We start from the raw sequence: 23,571 nt of genomic DNA on the forward strand, positions 1-23,571 counted from the left end.
GTGTGGAGTTTTGCATGTTTTCCCCGTGTCCCCTAGGGTAGGTACCCTCACAAAAACATGTAGTAATCCTGGTCTCTATACTGCCTCCCCCTGGTCAGCCGGGGCGCCTGATGGAGGGGAAAGGAACTGGTTGGAATAACGTGTTCCTTCCACGCGCTACGTCCTACCGGGGAAACTCCCCCCTGTCAGGTGATGAGTAAAAAAGGCATGGGCTTCCGAGGCTAGGTGATAAGAAGCGGCCTGCTCACTCCTCATGCATTGAAGGAAGCATGAGCTCAGTTCGGGGCTCTCCCCTGACTGGCAGAGGGAGAGTAGCGGCCAGGATAACAGCTTAGGCATTGGCACTGCATGGGGAAAAATGGGTTAACAAAAATCGAGGGATAAAAATTATTAAAACAAAAAAGAAAAACACAAATTGCTAATTAAAGGTATAATATAATGATATGCATTTGGATGATGCATCCCGAACCCCTCCCCCCCAGTTTAACAACACACATTTTCCACCTGTTACACTTACCTAACTGCTTTTTTTCCTTTTATTTATAGATATTACCTGTTGCACATACCAAGATTGCAGATAACGAGGTAATAATGAGCTAGTATAACACACTCTTGATGCAGAACAAAAAAAATGCTGTAAATAATAAGGTTCTATGACATACTGAATCCATTTGTGTTTGTCTGTTAGGAGCTAAGGGAAAGCATTCAACTGATGCTGTCAACAAAGATCGCTGTATACTTGATGACATTCATGATTGTCACTATGGCATGGGCTGCTCATGTTAGGTATATAACTTTATAGTTTTTCAGTTTTGTTTCACATGATCTTTTATGTAACAGTGTTTTTGTTTCTAACATGTTTGTCATTCATTCATTCATTCCTGTTTTATGTTTTCACAGATTGTTTCAAGTCATTGAACGAATTGACGATAGTCTTGCACTTCTGAACCTCGTAAGTGTCAAACAGCCGTGACTTTAAGGTGGTGTTATTAATGTTTTGGTTGAAACAAAATGTTTTTCATTATACATTTGAAGCTATAATTATAGTGTTTGTTCAGTAACAGGGGGTCTCTCCAGCTCTTCAATAAACAGAAAGTTAATGTTCAGGTGCGTTGCCAATTTCATCCAATCAGGAGAGCGTGCCCATTCATCAGCTTCACTTTAGTGTTCCAGTTCCAATTTTGTCTGCTAATGTCTTTGTGTAATCACTTCCAATTTCACTTGTTCATCTTGTATCCAGTATAAGTTCTTTATCCTGATTGGATAAAATTGTTATCCCGACATGAAAATGTATTTTTATTTTTTACTAAAGAGTTGGAGAGATGGGGAGACCCTGTTACTGAACAAACACTATAACAATGATTACTATCACAATATAGAGCTCTTTAACACTTATTTTAACAAAAAATATCACTTACTGGCTGCACCTAAAATTTGAATTACTTTACAAATAGTTAATATCCTATATATTAAAATTGGCTTAATAGTCCATGAGCCAGAGCCCCAAAATTGAGCAAAAATTATCGAAAGAGTGGGCAAAACCAAACCTATATTAAATTGTTCATAGGGTCAATACGAGTAAATAAATATATGATAACCTTTCCACAGGAGCAGCTTTTTCATGGTTATCACACATTTTGTTATTTTCCCCATACGTACATGACAGGTGAAAAAATGACAAAATTTAAAAAAGAGTTATCATAATGAAACTTCCTGAGTTGATTACTTACATGAAGACAATGATTTATCGTATTACAAGTTTTCTGAAATTTTATATTTAAATATGCAAATTAGGCATAGGAAAATATGCCCAAATTTGCATAACTTTCCAGAATCAACATTGGACAAAGCCAGAGTCAACATACTTATTTCATTTTGTTAAGATGTTGGATTCAAAGGTTTTTAACAAGGGAATATTCAATATCTGCTCAATTTTGGGGCTCTGGCTCATGGACTAAATGCCTAATTTGCATATTTAAATATACAATTTCAGAAAACTTGTAATACGATAAATCATTGTCTTCATGTAAGTAATCAACTCAGGAAGTTTCATTATGATAACTCTTTTTTAAATTTTGTCATTTTTTCACCTGTCATGTACGTATGGGGAAAATAACAAAATGTGTGATAACCATGAAAAAGCTGCTCCTGTGGAGAGGTTATCATATATTTATTTACTCGTATTGACCCTATGAACAATTTAATATAGGTTTGGTTTTGCCCACTCTTTCGATAATTTTTGCTCAATTTTGGGGCTCAGGCTCATGGACTATAAGGGATGACCGACTGGCTGGCCGGCCGGCGGACCACAGCCACCTCACTTTGACTCAGACATGACCATAAACAAAACCGACATGCCCATATATAGACATATATGGAGATCCAGTTGTCCAGAGCCACAGATCCGACTGCTATGCACACCATATGGTCATGTGCATATATGGGACCGACCAACTTCAAACTCGGCTCGCACATCGGCAAGGACTCGAGGGAGTTTGGTGCCTACCGGATGCGGTTGTCCAGAACCGCCGATCCGACCGATATGTCCATATATGGGCAATTGGGCATATATGAATATCCAGTTGTCCAGTGTAATAGAATATTAATATTCCATTCAGGTGAAGTTTTTCATCATTTATTAGGAAGATTCAGGCAGAGAGCAACAGCATACAGATCATTCAGAGCCAGGCCTCCTGGCCTGACCAACAGCCCATTCGGGGCACCACACCTCTCAAACCTCCTCTACCACAGTTCTTTATACTCCACATTGTACCAAAGAGGCTTTTCTAAATGGTCTTATAAGGTATGGACTAAATATAAGAGAGACACAACCATAGCTACACAAATACACATAGCTGAGACAGTGACAGTAGCATGAAGGATTCAGATCAGCTGTTCCATTTACAGCTGTAGGTGAGTTACATTTAGCACATTCATGTGCACATTCATGTGCTTGACTAAAGACCCCTGCTGTGAGTTTAAACCTTCTTAGTTCAGATAAAGTTAGATAGTACAGAAATGATAGAAGAACAGGTTGGCATTCTAATTTATCCATTACATTCCAGAGTTTTTTCTTTTTGTACATGAATAATCATATTCATGTACATACGACAGGTGATTTATAGAATGCCAAATCAATAGACATTTTCCTACCTACATGTTGATATAGCTATATATTTACTCAACCATTTTTGTAGAGCTCTCTCTCTCTCTCATTTTCTAGAATTTAGTATATGTGAAATCTTTTATCTGGTTGGACATTAAATCTCTGTTTTTCAAGGCAAAGGGCCCTTAGCACGCTGGCTAATTGGGGCGATACGCGTGTCTAAACACTTCTCTCCCTTCTAAACGTTAAAAGGCCAGAGACTATGCAGTCAAAACAAATATTTCCACATTTATGGCCAATGCCCAGTTGACTAATTTTTTCTTTTAGATATCAGCTTTTATCTAAAATTCCTATATTAATTTATTCAGATAAATATCAAACATATCACATGAAACATATTACAGACTAATAGACCTGGTTGTTTTAGGTTTGAAAGCTCTGAAAGCCTCTCACTCATAATGTCAAATCTATCTCTGTTTGTATGTTAAATCTCTGTTTCTCAAGACTGAGGGCTCCATACAGATTCATTTACCAATTCGGACCGCCTTTCACGGATTGATTTTGACAGTTTCCTTCTAAGGACTTTGTACCGTACGTACAGGTATTTTCCGTCTGACGGATGGCTCGTCTTACACGACCTAATTTGGCTTTCACCAACTTTGCACCGGAGTACAGGTATTTTCCGAAATTCACGGAAGGCTCGTCTTTCACGACCTAATTTGGCTTACACCAACTTTGCACAAGAGTACAGGTATTTACCGAATTTCACGGAGGGCTCGCTTTTCACGACCTAATTTATCTCACCCCAGACGTTGATATGCCAGAGATTAGGCAGTATGAACAAATATTTTCAGTTAGATATTGAATATAGTTTTCCAGTCTTCCTGGCTCTTTCCTCCATCTTCACTTGGCGTACGGGTCCATTTGGTTATGTCTCTGACAGCGATCTCCACTTTGCTAGTGGTTCCAGTAGTGTCTCTCACGTGCAGCATGTCTCTCTGTGGCAGTGATCTCCCTTGGGCTGGTGGGTCCCAGTTCAGTGGCTCTCAAATGCTCTCTGTGGCTCTCTGTGTCTTGTCCTCCTGCTGTGGCAAAGTCTCTTGTTGTTTGTATGGTGTCGATTTCGTCACCTCTGCTGCTGCATGGTGACATTGTTGGTGCTGCTCTCATGGCTGGTGACCATGCATGCTCTGTGGAAAACGCATGCTCTGCTCCTTCCCTCTGTGGCTTGAAGCTTGTGGTTTCCTTGTTGTCATCACAGACAGAATAGATCGGTCTGCAAGGTTCCAATCGTGTAGACCTTGTTGAAGATCATCAGAAGTTGATTCTGCATAGCTTGCTTCTGTGGCGGTCTCCTCTTTGTCCTCCATCGTCTGGATGTGGTCCGGATCTGCTTTGAGAAAATCTTCTCCCCAAAAAGTCCTTCACCCTTAAGTTCTTTTGATCAAGTATCCATAATCATAATTAGTTATGAAATATGAAATATTGATCCTGCCGACAACGCCAAATGTAATAGAATATTAATATTCCATTCAGGTGAAGTTTTTCATCATTTATTAGGAAGATTCAGGCAGAGAGCAACAGCATACAGATCATTCAGAGCCAGGCCTCCTGGCCTGACCAACAGCCCATTCGGGGCACCACACCTCTCAAACCTCCTCTACCACAGTTCTTTATACTCCACATTGTACCAAAGAGGCTTTTCTAAATGGTCTTATAAGGTATGGACTAAATATAAGAGAGACACAACCATAGCTACACAAATACACATAGCTGAGACAGTGACAGTAGCATGAAGGATTCAGATCAGCTGTTCCATTTACAGCTGTAGGTGAGTTACATTTAGCACATTCATGTGTAGAGTGGTTGACTAAAGACCCCTGCTGTGAGTTTAAACCTTCTTAGTTCAGATAAAGTTAGATAGTACAGAAATGATAGAAGAACAGGTTGGCATTCTAATTTATCCATTACACCAGAACCACCGATCCAACCAATATGCCCATATATGGGCATATCAATATACAGGGTATGGGCATATCTCCATATATGGGTACAAAATGGACATAGACAGACGGGTACTCTGACAAACTCCCGGCATATGATTCAGACATATGGGTCGGATCGGCGGTGCGGCGTAGGTGTGAGGGTCACGTACGTAGTGGCCCGAACCTCTAGTAACTAATATGGACCAAATACACGTCATTCCTTGAATGGTAGTAGAGAGTGGATAAAATAGTAATGTCTGTTTTTCTCTGGTGAAAAGGTTCCCTCTGTTCTAATTTTAAGTTCTGCTCTCGGTTCTGTTTCAGGCCTGCATGATGTTGATAACGTTTTTACCTTACACAGTGAGTATAAGTGGACTGGGAGTGCTGCTCACAGGCATTGTGATAATGTTAGGCAGTTGTGGGTCTGTGAAAGGGGTGTGAGTCTCTGTTCTTTTACATCATTATACACTGCTGCAAGAGTGTGTTCTCACTCAGTCAACCTGTTTGGTTAAATAGCTGTAGTAGTTGTAGTTGCATGTGACTAAACATTGAATGTCCATGACCATGCGTCCTTCACACTTGCTTTTTACACAGTTTCCTCATCTGGCTCATATTGTTTAACCCATTAACTCATTGAGTGCCTGAATTATTTCTGGCTATTTTCTGCCAGTATATGATTTTGATCTTTTTTTTTTTTCAAAGTAAAAAAAAAGTGCTTATTAAGCGAGATACAGCCTTTTTCAGTTATAAGTTAAACAAGGAGTTGATGGAGCTGCAAATCTTCAGATAATGATATCTTGGGTTTTTACAACTTTTTTCAAAAACATGTGAAGCACGTTGCACTATAGCGTTAAAACACGTGAAACATGTGAATGGCACTCAATGAGTTAAGACCGAGAACGCATCTGCATTTTTAGATTTCTTTGGCTATTCAAAATAGCAGATATACAAGCTTTTTCATGTCAAGGACCCCCAAAATGATATATATTTGGCCGTGGACCCCCATCTCACAATATATATATATTCAAAGATTTGCAAAAATGCTCACGATAAAAATAAAAATAAAAGATCTACAAGCTCGTAGATCTGCTATTTTTGAATAGCCAAAGACAGAGTGGTTACACAGATGCATTCCCAGTTTTAATGTGTTAAACAGGGTTCAGAATGAAACATACTAAGCCAGTTGATTCTCTTGTTCACAACAGAACAGAAAGCGTGGACTCTGGTGTTGTTTTTCCACACTCGTAACAAGGTTGTCTTTTTCTTTCCTCTGCAGTTCAGCCTCATGGCAACCTTCCCTAACAACATCTTAGGGATCCTGTTGTTCTGTGCGTGTGTCATGGTGATTGGTTTAATTCAGGTAAGGAAGGAGCCTGCTGTGCAAAATGAACAGAGAGGAATCAAAACCAGGAGGAAATGCCTGTGATTTTTATTTAGTTTTAATACTTGTATTGCAGTTGTTTTGCCTATTTCCCCTAGTTCCTATAGTACCTCTGATTAAATAGGGAAAGGGGAGTATTTTCTGGGCCCTGAGGGAGGATAAATTGCTTTTACAGTTTCCCCCAGCAGATAGCTGCTCAGGTGACTTTCATGAGCGCATGGGGGTCGGGGGGTGGGGGGGGGGGGGGCTGTTTTAAGTGTCTTGCTCAGGGACACTTTGACACATACCACGGTACATTGGGCGGGCCGAGGGTCAAACCGATCTTCCAATTCCCAAACAGCCTCTCTACACACTCAGCATTGATGACCCATTGATGATCTTTTTCCTACAGTTAGTATGTGTCATGTTTAGCAGAGAAGGCCTGCTTTGATTTCTCTAATTAAATCTAATTTAAAATGTGTGTATTCACTTGTAACATATTGTTGATGCCGGGCAGAAAGCTTGTATCTCCATATTTCAACTTTTTTAGGTTTGTTTTTGTTTTGTAAATTAATGCCCTACTTCGTTGTATACAGTAAGAGTGTCCTTCAAAATATTTTAGAACATTTGTGAAAGTGGATAAGTCTGTCTGTGGGTTTATAATTATTTAACCAATGCAAAGTAAAGGATCCATTGGAACACAGGTTCTTTTTTCCATTTCCTGAAAAGTAACATTTTGGACATACAAGATTTCCATTCCATTTGTTTGCCATGATTCTCCTTTATTTCTAATCAAAATAAAGGAACACTTGAGCTCACCCTGCCTCTGCTACTTGAGCTCAAGTACTAACAGATACACTCCAGAGCAATGCACGCACATCCAAAACAAACACGGGTGCAGGATGAAGAATACTGAAGATCAAGAAAATAAATAATTATCCACACACCACTCTAAATGCTCCCTCAGAGCAAATTGTATTGGAGGTACTACGTTTCGCCCATCAGGTCTTCATCAGGTACACGATGAGGAGGTTGGAGATTTAGACACAAGGAAATTTAAACCCTATGGTCGCATAGGACCACTACTAGCTGAAAAGTAGTATTGCCTGAAGAATGAAGCGCAACATCTCCCCTGCCCAAGCAGGCATTCTGTGTGACAGAAATTGTGTTTTCCGTGCTGGAGACCTGCATGTTCGAATCGTGGGAAGGACATAAATCTTACGGAGTGCGGCTTCATCTTCTCTCTCTCGTGTGTCTCCAGGCTGTGATTGTGGTCTATGCGTTCAGCCGCCCGTTCCTTCTGAACGAGCAGATCCAGATCTCAGAGAACCAGACCTTCTACAAGCACCACATCCTCAAGGTCATCATGAGGGTTCCCATCATGTGCTTCTTCGCCAGTATCTTCGCGTTCATATTCTTCCAAGTGGTCGGTGGTGCTTTAAAATCTTCTCTCTTTCTGTCTATTCATTTGCAACAAGAAACGGGTCAAGCTGGGTTCTCTGGCGTGCTCGTCATAGATCGAGTTGAGAGAACAGTCTGACTGCCTTTTGTTTAGGAGAAGTCAAGTTGACCCATTATATATTTTATTAACCTTTTAAGACCAGGAACACATCTGTGTCATTTTAAGATTTATTTGGCTATATAAAAAAACGTTTATGTTGCTATATCAGTGGTGCGCCAACTTTTCCATGTCAAGTACCCCCAAAATGATATGTATTTGGCCGCGGACCCCCATCTCAAAATATGTTGTTCTAGGGACCCCCAGAAGAACAGATCGGAGTAAATGTTCGCTTTAAAACGTATATATTCAAAGATTTGCAAAACATTTCCATTTTTCAAAAAATTGCAGATCTACAAGCTCATATGAGCTTGTAGATCTGCCGTTTTTGAATAGCACAAAGAAATCAATTGTGAAATCAATTTCAATTGTCAAGCATACAGTATCTTACCTAAATTGGACTGGCTTTTTACTACTACTAAGCGAGGTAGTTAGTAGTTCAGCCAGCTTGCGTGGTGGAAGGCAAACAGTACGGTACCCGTAACTACCACTGGCAGTGAAACACTGTCTTTGCATCCCTGCAACTTCCATTGGAACGCATATTTCCGAAGGCTGGATATTATATTGTCAATAAGAGAAGGAATTCCCTTCTACCTGACAATGTGGACAGATTAGACTTCTTGGCACACAACCTGAAGAGTTCATTTGCAAATTTGTGGATTTAACATTTTCCAAGCTACTAGGCTTACTTTTCATTTAAAATGTGTTGTTTTATATGGACATATGAAACTCAAACACTTTTATCCACTGCTAGGCTCTGCAATGTTGCCCCCCACTGGATCTATAATGAATTGCAGCTTTTGGATTGTAGGGCCAGCCCTACATATAACATAAGGGCAGAAGTATTAAATATCCTCTTAAAATCTTGTCATAAACATATTAATATTCCTGCATCCAGTGAGCACCTGAACTGTTGTGTCTACTAGTAACTCGCACAGCTTTTTCTTAGACTATGAATTGTTGTACTATATATGCAATTTAATGTCTGATTTGTACTTTTTAACTGTTGTTATTGTAAAGCACTTTGTAACTTGTTTTTGAAAGGCGCTATATAAATAAAGTTATTATTATTAACTTTGTTTTCATTTTGTCTTGCAGGCCTACGTGCTCTTAGCCATTGTGATCTTCTTGCCATACATCACCCAGTCGTTAAAGTGGTGTCGCAGCAAAGCCATCGGTAAGGAATTATTCTTTAGCTGGATAAGTGACCACCGTGAAGGTGGGTAGGTGGTCACCTATAGCTGGAGCATGTACTGTAACTCCACTCTGGTTAAGAGCTCCTGTGCATGTTCTTGTAGATCAGCTTTATTTATTTTTTAAGATTTTGAAATTATTAACAAGAGCTTATAACTAAATAATAACTACATTGGGTCCATTAGAACATATGGCTCCAGTTTGGCTTTCTGCTTAGATTATTTTTGTTACAGAATATGAATGTATGTTTGTTTCAGGTCAAAGGGAGGAGACTCCAGAGTCCATGCAGATGTTTTTGTACCACCCCAATGAACCCCTCAGCAAAGAGCGCGTGGAGGCTTTCAGTGACGGAGTTTACGCCATCGTAGCCACACTCCTCATCCTGGACATTTGGTTTGTTGAATCCCTTTTATTTTGTTGTCATAATACAGTAGGATTAATGGAGGGTAAATACCTTTTTTTAAATAAATTATTTTCACTGAAACATTTCAGTACAGCAGGCCACATGTGATCATCAAGTCCGTCAACTTGAGCGGTTCTTTTGTGTTTTATATCGATGTGTCAAAGAAAATCTGAACTAATCACCGTTTCCATGTCCTGTGGGGCCTTCAGCGAGGACAACATTCCCGATGCAGACACGGTACAGAAGCAGTACGGCGGCAGTCTGGTCGCAGCTCTGCAGGCCTACGGCCCAGAATTCCTGGCCTACTTCGGCTCCTTCGCCACCGTCGGTCTCCTCTGGTTCGTCCACCACTCCCTCTTCCTCCACGTCACCAAAGCCACGCGTTTCATGGGCCTTCTCAACACCTTCTCCCTCGCCTTCGTCGGAGGCTTGCCTCTAGCCTACCAGCTAACCCACGAGTTCCCGCGCAACTCCCGCAACGAGCTGGAGGCCATTCAGATCAGCTGTGTCATCATCTTCTTTGCGGGCATATTCCAGCTAGCCATTTGGATCGTCACACTGTTTGATGAACGGAACACTCTGCACCCAAAAGTGAGATACGGCGGATCTGAGCATGCCTTTATGCTAGCGAAGCTAGCGTTGTATCCGAGTATAGCGTTCGGGACGTTTTTTCTAACGTGTATTTTGAGTAGATTTAGCACTTCTATCTTTCACCTGATGGAGATCACGGTGCCATTTGCCTTTCTGGTGTTAAGGTTGTTGGTACGTGTCGCTTTTACGGTTAATGTTCTGTCCTGATAGACCAGATCTTCAGTCGGTTTTAGAGGAGGAGGAGGAGGAGGAGGAGGAGGAAGACCCTAGATTGCCCTTTAATGCACTAGTCACTTAGCTTTGAAGGAAGTGGCCGTTGGAAAGTGAAATGTTTGTTACTGGAAATGGGCATTGCAAATATGCATGGCCTTAAGGGGGAATTTGGGGTTAGATTGATCCTATTTATTTAGATTCAGGTGAGCGGTACCTTAAATCTGATGTGAGGACTCATTACAAAATAATCGAACACGATAAGTTTCAATTTAAAATCTTAAGTACTGTGCCGTTTAAGGAAAAGCACACAAAAAAAGAAATGGGCCGAAGGAGTCCCGTCTTGTACCGTTGGGGCAAACAAACGAGGGAAGTGACAGCAGGTGAGTAGATACTGCAGGACTCATGAGGGAGTGGAGACAGGTGTGTACAGTAGGTAACACTGAGGTGAGGAGAAAGGAGAGAGACAGACTCCTCCTAAACAGTATTATTGGATCAAGCTTATAAAAACTGACATACAACTTGTTGATATCTTTAGTTTTGAAGATACGACCAATGGAGGGCGTGGATCAGTACATAAATTGGGCCAATCATCACAAAACTGTAAGTACCTGAAACATACCCTGTGTAAAATTACTTTGAAATCACCCAATAGCAATTTCGGTTCCAAATACATGGACCATGGGCTCTGTGAACATTTGGCTTGAAATCAATGTCAGTTTGTCCAAACATCACCCAACCAGGTATTTTTAACGAAGCAGTTGGAATATTTGGCCTTAAATTAATGTCTGTACAATTGTAATAGTTGGAAGCTGTCTTTAATACAGGTGTTGGAAACTTCATCTTTATCTAATTCATCACCTTCCTCTTTACCATCTTCTATTCTGTGCTTGGACCCCATTAGTTGCTGCTTGTGGATGGCCATAATATTTTTAAGTGCCAATTGGATGTAGAAGGGTAAAGTTCAACAGTATGATAATGCAGTTGGAGATGGATTCTTCCATTTTTGGCTTTGACATAGCAGGGAGTGATCGACCCCTGGTCACAGTCTGATGTAGAGTCAACCCCGCCCACTGGACATTGAGGGTTAGAACAGTGGGGAAAGTGCAATGGCTTTGGACTAGCAGGAGGTGGAATTGAGTGTACTCTAGATCATGGGTTCCCAAACTTTTCAGCACGCGACCCCAAAATAATGCGCCCATTGACTCGCACGTTCGGTGCGCATTTGCAATGTATTAAAATGGTAAAATGTACCATTTGTAATCATTTTTAGATTGTATTTCATCCATTCTGTTGAATTACAATTTTCACATTTTTTTATTATCTTTTTAATGACCCAAAATAAATTCGCGACCCCACCGTCAGTGTCCAGCAACCCCAAGTGGGGTCGCGACCCCAACTTTGGGAACCCCTGCTGTAGGATGGAGTGTATTTGAACCTGTGGTTATGTAGTAAACTGGGTGAGTGATGGGCTAGAAGGACAATGAAGCATTGAGGACTCTCCTCAGTGGGGTGTTGTATAGATTTGTCTTTAGAACGATGAATGAGAATCTCTTAAAATGTGTGTGATTTGGAGGAATAACTTTGATATCGAACACAAACTGAAGATGCATAGACACTCCGTCCAGTTACTGTTATGTTTGATTATGACATGATGATAGAAGAGTGAACTTTGTTTAGTTACAGGTTCAAATGTCAGATGTGCAGGCCATATCTAATCAATGTGTTGTATTCGTTGCGCCTTTTCTTTTAAAAAGCAATTTAAATATTGGAGTCAGTGTGTGATTTAAAAATGTTTGTGTGTAATGCCACCCCTTTTAAACCTTTATTTATTTTTGTAGGTAGGTTGTTTGTATGTAGTTCTGCTAAATGACTGTAATGTTCCTTTAATATTTGTATATCTACTCAGTTTTGAAAGAGACTTGGGATATTAAACTTGGAAATTGTTTCATTTTGAACTGAAATCTATGTGATTTCCTTTGAATGATCACTATTTTTGTATGTAGAAAGTAGGCCTACTATGGCATATGTAACGTACGTACATGGTCCAGTAGATGGCGCTGTGAGGGTCAGGTCAAAAGCCAGATCCCAATGCTCAACTTGCTGCCTCCTCCATCCTCCAGCATGGCTGTGTTGTTAGTGTTAGATTGGTGACCTGCTGAAATATGTGACCATCTTGTTGACTTCGTTTATCAACAGAGTATACTAGGTTTAACTGTTAATAAACAACGGCAGTGATTTGCGTTCACAAGATGGTCACATATTTCAGCAGGTCACCAATTTCACCATAACGCCCGATGGTAATCATTACTATAGAGTGTTTGTTCAGTAACAGTGTTAAATAGCTCTATATTGTGATAGTAATCATTACTATAGAGTGTTTGTTCAGTAACAGTGTTAAATAGCTCTATATTGTGATAGTAATCATTACTATAGAGTGTTTGTTCAGTAACAGTGTTAAATAGCTCTATATTGTGATAGTAATCATTAGGGGTGGGACGATATATCGATATATCACGATACTTTCTCCCGCGATAAATAATCGATACACTGCCGGAAAATATCGATATTTTAAGTTTGTGATACGTTGTTTTTCCTACTCTGTATTTGTGTAATGATGATTTTGAACCGTTTGGTGCTATTTTATGTGTTTATGAATTGAATACAAGGACTATCGTGATATATCGTTGGTGAATTTTCATGCAATATATCGTGATATCGCAATATATCGATATTTTCAGATATCGTGATATATCGTTGGTGAAATTTCTTGCAATATATATCGAATATCGTGATATCGCAATATATCGAACATCGTCGAATATCGTGATATATATTGTTATCTTGGGCCTAATATCGTGATATATATCGTATCGTGAGGTACCCATATCGTCCCACCCCTAGTAATCATTACTATAGAGTGTTTGCTCAGTAACAGTGTTAAATAGATTTATATTGTGATAGTAATCATAGCTATAGAGTGTTTGTTCAGTAACAGTGTTAAATAGCTCTATATTGTGATAGTAATCATAGCTATAGAGTGTTTGTTCAGTAACAGGAGTCTCCAATTGTGTGTCCAGCTCTTAACTAAACAAATGCACATAGGCTACACATTAAACAGATGATGAATGGGCACTCTCTCTTGATTGGCTGAAATTGGCAAACAACATGCAGTGAAATGTAAGAGAACATGAGGCACAATTATGTTTTCTCATTCCTTTATCCTATTGATATTGTGACCTTCCATTCAAACCAAGAAAATTAAAGCCAAAATCTAACATCTGAACTTCAAACCATTCATGATCAGGGGCCCAGATCCCAGGGGAGAAGGAGGGGACATGTCTGACATGTTCCTCCAATAAAATATTTAGAAATAAATGATACAATTTGAAATATATAAAGTGATTCCACTTTTGAAATCATTCTCCCATACAGTAAACACAATACCTTTTGAAGGTTTAGCTTTTGCCACCCGTGTGTCCTGATCATCAACAACTGCCAAATAAATGAATCCACAAGCTTCATCATCATCATCATCATCATCATCACTTGTCCACAGAGCTGTTAAATAGTTTAATGAGTGAAGTTCAGCCAATATGAACGGATAGAAACACAACAGTGGAGCTGAAAAACGGAAAGATAAATAATACTGATCAAGGAATATCTAAACTGTCAGAATTAGGCACATATTTTGTTCTTTGTTTTAGTAAGCATCCGAATGGGGTACCCACTGTCACACCATGAGCGCTCATTCTCCTAATTAACATACTTAAAATTAATAATTAAAACCTCATGAGGTTTATACATATAGGACACATTTAGGACACTTCACCATGTATGTGTCCTTCAATTAGTGCTGAGTAATGAATTATTATTTATGAACTGACAGGAAGCCATTTTAGATATCAATAATTTACAGTAGATATTGATAATAAACGGAAGGTATTGATTACTGGATGTATTGATCATTAGTCAAATCAGGATCCAAAAATAAGAACTGAACTCTGTGTTGGTGATATTATTGATGAGAATGATCCTTGTTTGTGCCCCCCCCCCCCTGAGATCTGCTCCCCTGCTCATTATACATATGAATGATTACATATAAATCATTACTTAATATAAATGATTGCAATCAGTGTTTCCCATTAATGTCATAGACTGTGGCAGTCCACCACCGCAGTCCACCCTAGAAGATCTAGGTCCACCCATCACCTCAGACCACCCTAGAGGGTCTAGGTCCACCCATCACCTCAGACCACCCTAGAGCTGACCCTCAGGGAAACAGTGATGTCATAATGATCGTAACACATTAATTATCACACATTATAAATGATTACATAATAAATGACTTATGGTCAATTATAAAATAATAAAACCCTTTTCACAAACTTGGTTGACTGACTTCCATTCAGATGGATATTAATATTAATGTTCTGAAGAACTGTGATTGTGTTTGTGATCATTTATTTAATGTTTCAATATAGTGTAGAACTGAAATATTATGTTTGTGTTTTCTGACGACATAAACTATACAAAGTAGTTTGATGAACCGCCCACACTAATTGGGACTCCCTCTTCCTCTGGTGTGTTGCCCAGGTGGCGCCTAAACCCTGACCTTTAACCTCACAAACACTATGTCTATAAACCTAACCTTAACCCTAAACCCTGACCTTTAACCTCACAAACACTATGTCTATAAACCTAACCTTAACCCTAAACCCTGACCTTTAACCTCACAAACACACAGCTGAAATCCATTCCCCAAAGTTCGGTCACTCGCTCACTCTCCTCGCTTCCTCCACTCGCGCCTAAGCCCCGCCCCTGCGAGGAGCCGAGGATTATTTGCGAGGACGGAGTGGTCGAGCGGTTGCCGTCAAAGGATCGGACTGCACTTAGCGTCATTTCAAAGCGACGGAAAATTCCGCGATCACTTATGACGTCTCAAACAGCTGGACCAGAGCCGTGGATGAAAATATACATGCATAGAATAATATGCAGGTATAGAATAATACAGAATATAAGAATAGACAATTCATCAATGTGGATGGCCACATTGTTATCTTTATAGTTAACATTGTGTGCAAAGCCATTTATTCCTGAATTAGTGAACGAAGCGCCAGGATGAGCAAACTTACATTTATGAATTAAATCCTGACCCGTCCCTCTTTTTGCTCATACAGCCGGTTTTCGGCATGGTTTCGGGTTTCAAGCATTGTTTGTGTGGCCACATGTGGAGGAGGACTATGTATACGTCACGGGAGAAGGGAAATAACAAAAAAAACGTGTACACGTGATGCGGAAGTCTGCCACGGAGGAGCTGTGGAGAGTGGTCGAGCCTACACTTGATGTACACTCGCTAAATGCGGAAGTAGAGAGCCTCCTCGGCTCCTCCACTCGACTCCACTCGCCTCCTCCAAGAAGCAACTGAATAATTGGACCCTGAGCACATCCGGTTTGGAGTCGGAGTGACCGAGTGGGAGTGAGCGAGTGGCCGAGATTTTCGGGTTTGGATTTCAGCTATGTCTATAAACCTAACCTTAACCCTAACCTTAATCTCACCTCAAAACCACTTCAACCTTTGCGAAACACCGGGAAAAGACAGTAATTATCTTTAGCCTTGGCTAGCCATTTAGCATTTTGAATTGTTTAAAGGACACATCAGTGAAAAAAGTTGATGATCATTGTGCTGCTGTTATGACTATTTAAAAGCTGAATGGACACACATGTATTTCGTCCTCCCTCCACTGTGGAGCAGCGATGACTCTCTGCTTCTCTGAAAACACACCCAGGTGTTCTGTGAAAAGACAAAAAAACAATAAGAATCAGAATTTATCAACTGTGTGAACATATTAACACTTTAAAATAATAACCCTTATAATAGTAAATTAATCATTCCCAAATTATTATTAATATGTCATTCATAACTTGTTAAATGTTTGTTAATGATTTAACGATTTAAAACTATGCTATAAATGGATAATAGATCATGAACAAGTTATTAGTAAACTACTTAGAAAACCTAACCTCCCAGCACCCTCCCTGCAACTAAAGTAACCATCAAAGTAGACCAAAACTTTGTCAATAGTGTATCTTAGTAGGAAGCCCAGCTCAGTTGGTAGAACACTCACTTTTGGACCACAATGTTCTGTCTTTGATCCTGCTAGTGATGGAATGATCTGCTAGTGATGGTTTACCAGGCTAGCTGTTTCACTTATTACACAAGCATGTTGTTTTGTGTATGTTTTCTAGTTTTATACACTTTTATACATTGAAAAAACAAAAAAGTTTAGTAAAAAGAAAGAGGAAGTGAACCTGGGTGTGTGGGAGGAGTCTAGAGATTCTCATTGGTTGTCGGCACCAGAATACGACCTGATAGAAGAAGAAGAGAGACAGTTAAACCAGACACATCATCATATGTACTGTATTGTGTGTATTTCTCCATAAAATGCATAAATGTGAAGACAATAACACAACAACACAGCAACATTAGGGTTGTAATTAAACATGCTAATCACCTCGTTTCTTCCACTGGTAGTAGATGAATCCAGACAGGAACAAGACCAGACCCAGACCCAGAACCAGACCTGATGCTCCCATGGCCACCTTGTTCTTCACTGACTCTGGCATGGAGTCATCTGACAATACAAATATCATATCATATCATATTATATCATATCATATCATATCATATCATATCATATCATATCATATCATATCATATCATATCAGTAGATTAAAACACCTTGTTCTTCACAGATTCTGACATGGAGTCATCTGACAATAAGCTACAACAACCAAACACAATAAACAATAAACAGACGACACAGTCATTGTGAGTCTGTTCAGTAATAATGAGTCCAACACTATTGGTCCAGTCCTTGAGGAGTTTGTCACCTGATGTGACATGTCCTTCTTAGAGCTAAATACATCCAAAGCAAAGGATATGATGATAGATTTTAGAAGACATGAATCAACCTTTTACTATGATGATTATAAACCAGGCTGTGGAATGTGCAGAAAGTATCTTGGGACAGAGTCATAGACTCAGAACTGTGAGGCAGTTTGTAAAAAAGAACATCAGTGCTTGTTCTGTCTAAGAAAACTGTCTTATTTTCACATAGAAAAAAACATGATGACTCTTTGATCTGCTTTTATCAAATCAATCTGGTCTTTTATCTGTTTTTATCAAATCAATAAGCTCATAGCGCAGCACTGAGTGCCACGCTACGAGCTTGTAGATCTGCTATTTTTAAATCTTGAACTTTTGTGCAAATCTTTGAATATAATTTATAAAAACATTTTAAACAACATTTTTAACTCAAATATTTGCTTCTGGGGGGTCCCTGGAACAACATATTTTGATGGGGATCAGGGGATAAATTAAGACATACAGTATGTTGAGAGATATTTGACAGTTAAAAATGTTCACTTTAAAAATATATACAAATATTCGTGAACATTTGTGCAAATATTTGCACAAATGTTCAAGATTTTTCAAAAATAGCACAAGCTCAGTGCCGCACTAGGAGCTTGATATTCATGCATTTTATATATTTCTCAAATGTAAAATGCCTGCTTTCTAGCATTGGACAAACAATATGTGGACTCTTATCTCAGTCAGTATAAGAGCGCTCTTGACCACTCTTAAAATATGCTCTTACCTAAGAGAAGAGCAAAGTAAGAAAATATTACTGAATCCCCCACAATAACAAAATAAGAAGAAAATCAAGGATAAGAGCAAGAAGAAATGTGTTCTTAAATTTTTTCTGCATGAGGCCTATTGCTCTCTTTTTAGAAGCCTAGTCTAATCCACCACCCAGTGACGTAGTCTCTGGAGTTTCAACTGTATCTGGTTGTGGAATGAATGAATGAACTATATTTCTTTCAACTGACCATCAGCAATGACTTCATATCCACAAAAAAAGTGGTAAAGTTCTTTAACAATGCCATGCTCATGCACATCCCAAGGCTTATATCTGCTATTTAGACTGTAGATTACACTAGTTTATAGTAACTGACCCCAGTCCATCTTGATAGGCGCGGTCAGGCTGGGATGTTCCACCATGCATGTGATCTTCTCTCCTGATCTGTAAAACAAATGGCCCATTAATTGGTAGGCTAATATTAAGTGTCACACACACACACACACACACACACACACACACACACACACACACACACACACACACACACACACACACACACACACACACACACACACACACACACACACACACAGTAGTAGTAGCCGATCTACACGCTGAAATGTGCCGCGATTCGACACATTGAGCCGTTGATCTTTGTTAATATTTTGTTTGACTATTTTTGTGTAGGAGCTCAGGACCACAACATACGATCCTCAATGACCACCCCACCCCACCTCCCCACAACATATAAGAAGGAATATGAAAAAAATGTCATCAATGATCTGAAAGCCGGATTAGTGCACCGAAAATGGCGGATCTACAAGCTCACTAGTACTACGCTCTGACTGCAGCACAACACTTTGTGAGCTTGTACATCTTCTATTTCCGTTGCACGATTGGCCGCAACCGACCACTATAAATATGGAACTTATAGAGAATATTGAAAACCAGTGTTGGGGTAACTAGTTACAAAAATAACTAGTTACTGTAATTTATTACTTAACATGGAAAACATACACCCAACGTTTGCTTTCTAAGCTCTAGCCTATGATTGCCTTTCAATAAAACTACATTTGATAGACATACATATCACCTACATGTTACTGATTAGAGAGAATTTTATATTTTTGTAATCAGTTAATTATTTCCTGCGTAATCAATGAATAACACTGAATTGTGTAATTTGGAGAGCAAAGCATTGTGCGAGGCACACATTGTCTTTAAATAGACTATCATCTTATATAAACACAATTGACACAAGGTATTGACACTATCACTTCTGCTGATTATAGGAAAATTATAATCACAGATTTGTTGAGAATAAGGAGAGAGGGAGAACTCGAATGTTGTGCTGCTGCGCGCCCTGGCCGTCTGTCCATAGACCATATTCACACGGCGGCCATGTTGCTATTAAGTCAATGAAGTGCCACCCCGTTTCCACGGTGACGGGGTGGCACTTTCAATGTTAAATTCCAATATGGCCGCCGTGTGAATATGGTCTATTGCAGGTGCGCTCTACCAAACCAAGGTGGCATTGTGGGTGGTTTTAGACATATATAGAAACCTAGATACCTCATTGGCCTCTGCAGTTCGTTGGAGCGACCTGTTTCGTATGGTGGCCGCCATATTTCCGGCGGGCAGGGCACAGGCCAATCACAGCGTGTTGTTGACTGTAAAGTCAAGACCAATCACAGCGTGTTGGGTCATGGCTTTTCAGATGGTTTTAAAGAAAAAAATATAATGACTTTTTTATCATTAAAATCGTAGTGTTTTGGTGCCAAAACAATTATTCGGAGACCCACTTGCAATACCCTCACTGCCCACCAGTGGGCCCCGCCACACAGGCTAAGAATCACTGTGATAAACATCATAGGTTTTCCGTATTCAGTATGTCTTCAGATTCTTTCCTTTCATGTACTCATCACTCAAGTGCGACCTCATTATAGGATGGAGTTGATAATGGGGGGAAGTTGATGAATCTGCCATCTCATGTTTCATTGGCCTTTGATTAGAGTACAGACGTCATGCAATGAATACCATGACACAGCACAAGAACAAACTCAGCCCACACACACTGCCATTTTGACTGTATTTTAATGACTATTTCTAAAGATTATTTTGAGACAGACAGACAGAGAGAGGCATTGAAAAACTTTTTCAATGCCTCTTTTTGTCTCATTCCTGACATTCACAGATCAATGTGAGGGTGAACAGTTAACTAAATGTTAACCCATTAAAACCGGGCGGGAATGCATCTGCTGTGTAACCACTTTGACCATTATTTTACACTTTGGGTATTCAAAAATAGCAGATATACAAGCTCAAAATGTGTGCAAATCTTTGAATATATATCATATTTAAAGTGAACATTTTTAACTCAAATGTTTGCTTCTGGGGGGTCCCTGGAACAACATATTTTGAGATGTATTTGGTCTGCGGCCGGGGGCCCTGGACATGAAAAGGTTTGAGAATCACTGATTAAAGCAACCAAAGTTATTTAAAAAAACTGTTAGGATTTAGAAGACATTTGTAGAATCACCAGAAACAAAGATTTGAGTTACAAATGTTCGCTTTCAAAAATATATATTCAAAGATTTGCTAAAATGTTCACGATAAAAGAAAAATAGCAGATCTACAAGCTTGTATATGAGCTTGTATATCTGCTATTTTTGAATAACCAAAGAAAAAAAGGAAATGACACAGATGCTTTACACTTAACCACAAGCATCCCTACATTTTCTTGGGGAAACGTTTGCCCCAAAATAGCTGATCGGCTAATTATGGCAAAGAGATTTTAGGAGTAGAAGGGGAAAAAAGAGTTCACCAAGTACAGTGCAACTCTGTTTTACTAAGTATAGACGGTTTAAGTGGTTAACCTGCTAACACTAATATGAAAGGAACAGTCACTGAAGTCTAGTGGTGGAAGAAGTACTCAGATTTTTGCTGCACAATGTTTTTGATTGATTGATTGATTGTACTTTATTAGTCAGAAATGTAATCAGCATTTGGTACAGTAAGACAGTCCTGGGGACTTCTTTCCATTGTGGTCCTATGTATTCAATTCATCAACATAGCATACACAATTAACACAATAATACATCATCAACACATATAAACACTATGTACAAAAGAGATGGGAAAATGACGTTTACCTCCCCTTTTGGTCTGTGTTTTTTCAGGAAGATTTCAAAGACAGTGTTACACATTATTCCTGTAACTTTCCTCTTCTACCCCCGATTTGAACCCGGATTCCTGCGCAATTAAGTGCTGACATTTTTACCATTGAGCTAATAGAGCCTACCTACTTTCTCAGGGGATAAATTGAATCTTGACCATCAGGTTAAAATATGTGTCAGATCCTGTGTCTATAGGTGAGACATGACCTTCTTTGACACAATCTAAATGAAGAAAAGGGAGACAAAATACATCCACCCCAATTGTATAAGTTATATTGTATTAATATAGGCCTACTCTACCATACAGATTGGACACAATTTAAATGTATCCATTAAAAAAGTTGCATGGTGGCGCTTTAAGTAAAAGTAGCAATACCAATATTTTAGAAATACTCTGTTAAATGAAGAAGTACTGTTACTTGAGTAAACGTACAAAAGTAGTCATTTTTACGTAACTATTTGTGTCTCCGCCAGGCCGAAAGGCATGGCGAGAGAGTATGTTTTACCCCCTGTCCGTCCGTCCGTGTGTGTGTCCGTTGGCCAGGTCGCACACTCCCTGGATGCTAATTCAGAACCTCTGCCCCAAATTTTTCACATGGGCCTGTTATAGCGCCACCAGGAGGCTGATTTGTGCAAAACCTATAGCTATTTTTGGATATTACTCCTACAGATTTAATCCAAACATTACGCAAATCGGTACACAGTATCTCTATATTCATGTGATCAAGACGGATCTGTCCGATATTTCATATTCCATCCTGATTGGCTAAGGTTGGCTTCCAAAGTTTGCAGGATTGGTCCGTTTGGAACAAAATGTCTCAAATCATGAACGCAGCGTGCGATTTCTGTGAAAATGTGCACGCACATTCCCACTACTAGGCCGAGGAAGAAATGCCACCCTGTTCACATTGCCCTGTTATAGCGCCACCAGCAGGTCTAATTTAGCACAACACATTTTTGCAACTATTATAGCGCCACCAGGAGGCCACAATAACCTACCTGACCTGGCGGAAACCTGTGCTCCGAGGAGCACTTTTTCTAGTTTGTCTCTTTTTCCAAAAGTTTTCAAAATCTTAAAAAAAAAGAAAAATCTTTCAAAAATAGCAGATCAACAAGGTCTACAATTAGCAAACCTACAAGTGTTACTATATTTGAATAGCCGAAGTACAAAATAATGCTTCTTTGGATAACGTTTTGTAATCATAAATCTACAAAGTAACTTGCAACTAAAATGTTCAAATAATTAAGCAAAGAGTATGATTATTCACCTCTGAGGTGTAGTGGAGTAGTTTAAAGTATAAAAAGAAAAAGTGAAAGTATACCTCAAAATTTGCTTGGTCACCTTCCACCACTGTCCAAACATGGTGGTGAGATGTTTATGTCATTATACCTGACCTGTCCATCAGCATCTCCTTGGAAGAGAGCGGAGCCCTTATGACTGCACAAACAACTCTAAATGAGTCTTGAAATCTAGATGGAAAAAACAAGATTAAGGACAGAGGTTTCACAGAATGGAGAGTCATCTTTATTCTCCCTCCCTCCCTCCATGGAGAGAGAGAGAAAAACCGAGAGAAAGGGTGATGGAGGTAGAGGCATTGGAGGAATGGAGGGATGGACTCCATCCCCCCATGCCTCCGCTGCCTCTCCCTCCATCCCCCTTTGTTCTCTGTTTTTCTCTCTCTCACTTTCTCATAGACAGTCTCCAGGTTATAAAATGGACTGTGGACGAAGTGGGCAGAGAGCAGAGCGAGCACAGTGGACCAAACCATGAGCAGCACAGCATCTCCAGAGATGAATCCCAACACAACATCTCCAGAGCAGATCCAGGAGACCTACATGAAGCAGGGTTACCTCTCCTCGAGAGACTAAAACAGCAAACAACATCAATACAGAATAATGCACATACAAGAACCAAGATTACATAGTACAGCGACACGGTGAATTACATTAAATTTCACATAACAGCCTTACAGCCAACCCAGAGATTCCACCAGGTTTAATAAAATTCCAACAATCCCATCACATAGTTCCTACACCGCCACCCCATGTACTACAGACAAAAGGCGGGCATTAAAGCAATTATATTACTCGATATGAGAACCATTGAAAAAGAAGTCCAAACTCTAAAAAAATATTAACTTAATCCAACATCGCCACCCTATGTACTACAGATAAACAAAAGGCGGGCAAATCAGTGATTACATCAGTCGATATTGGGACAGTTAATTCTAGTAGGTATTCCCTAATACCAAACAGCGTGCAGGATCCCTCTGTTAGCCCTTTAAACTCCGGGGGAAAATGTTATACATAAAACATAAGGGATTCGCCCTCCATGTACCTCG

The 23,571-nt window shown here is 39.6% G+C and overlaps 2 protein-coding genes and 1 long non-coding RNA gene across 3 annotated transcripts in view; 2 read left to right on the plus strand and 1 right to left on the minus strand.

The window, feature by feature from the left end:
- Positions 1-10,404, plus strand: part of LOC308076324 (endosomal/lysosomal proton channel TMEM175-like) — a gene marked incomplete at its 3' end in the record, with an annotated part of 11,133 nt that extends 729 nt beyond the window's left edge. The window contains exons 2-10 of the mRNA XM_080416561.1: positions 547-585; positions 689-786; positions 901-952; positions 5,416-5,451; positions 6,368-6,451; positions 7,713-7,877; positions 9,108-9,186; positions 9,461-9,596; positions 9,816-10,404. Coding sequence (XP_080272687.1) covers positions 547-585; positions 689-786; positions 901-952; positions 5,416-5,451; positions 6,368-6,451; positions 7,713-7,877; positions 9,108-9,186; positions 9,461-9,596; positions 9,816-10,404 — 1,278 coding nt within the window. The remainder of the gene's footprint in view (positions 1-546; positions 586-688; positions 787-900; positions 953-5,415; positions 5,452-6,367; positions 6,452-7,712; positions 7,878-9,107; positions 9,187-9,460; positions 9,597-9,815) is intronic.
- LOC308076418 (uncharacterized protein) overlaps positions 1-23,571 on the plus strand; it is a 218,203-nt gene that overhangs the window by 188,037 nt on the left and 6,595 nt on the right. The gene's annotated exons all lie outside the window — the stretch shown is intronic.
- On the minus strand, positions 16,094-17,038 carry LOC308075888. The gene is made up of 3 exons (XR_013932231.1): positions 16,923-17,038; positions 16,720-16,776; positions 16,094-16,201 (listed from the first exon to the last, which is right to left on the minus strand). It is a non-coding gene; the product is annotated as an uncharacterized lncRNA (long non-coding RNA).

This window comes from Gymnoscopelus braueri, assembly GCF_963280865.1.
Source record: "Gymnoscopelus braueri genome assembly, chromosome: 20".
Taxonomy (NCBI): Eukaryota; Metazoa; Chordata; class Actinopteri; order Myctophiformes; family Myctophidae; genus Gymnoscopelus; species Gymnoscopelus braueri.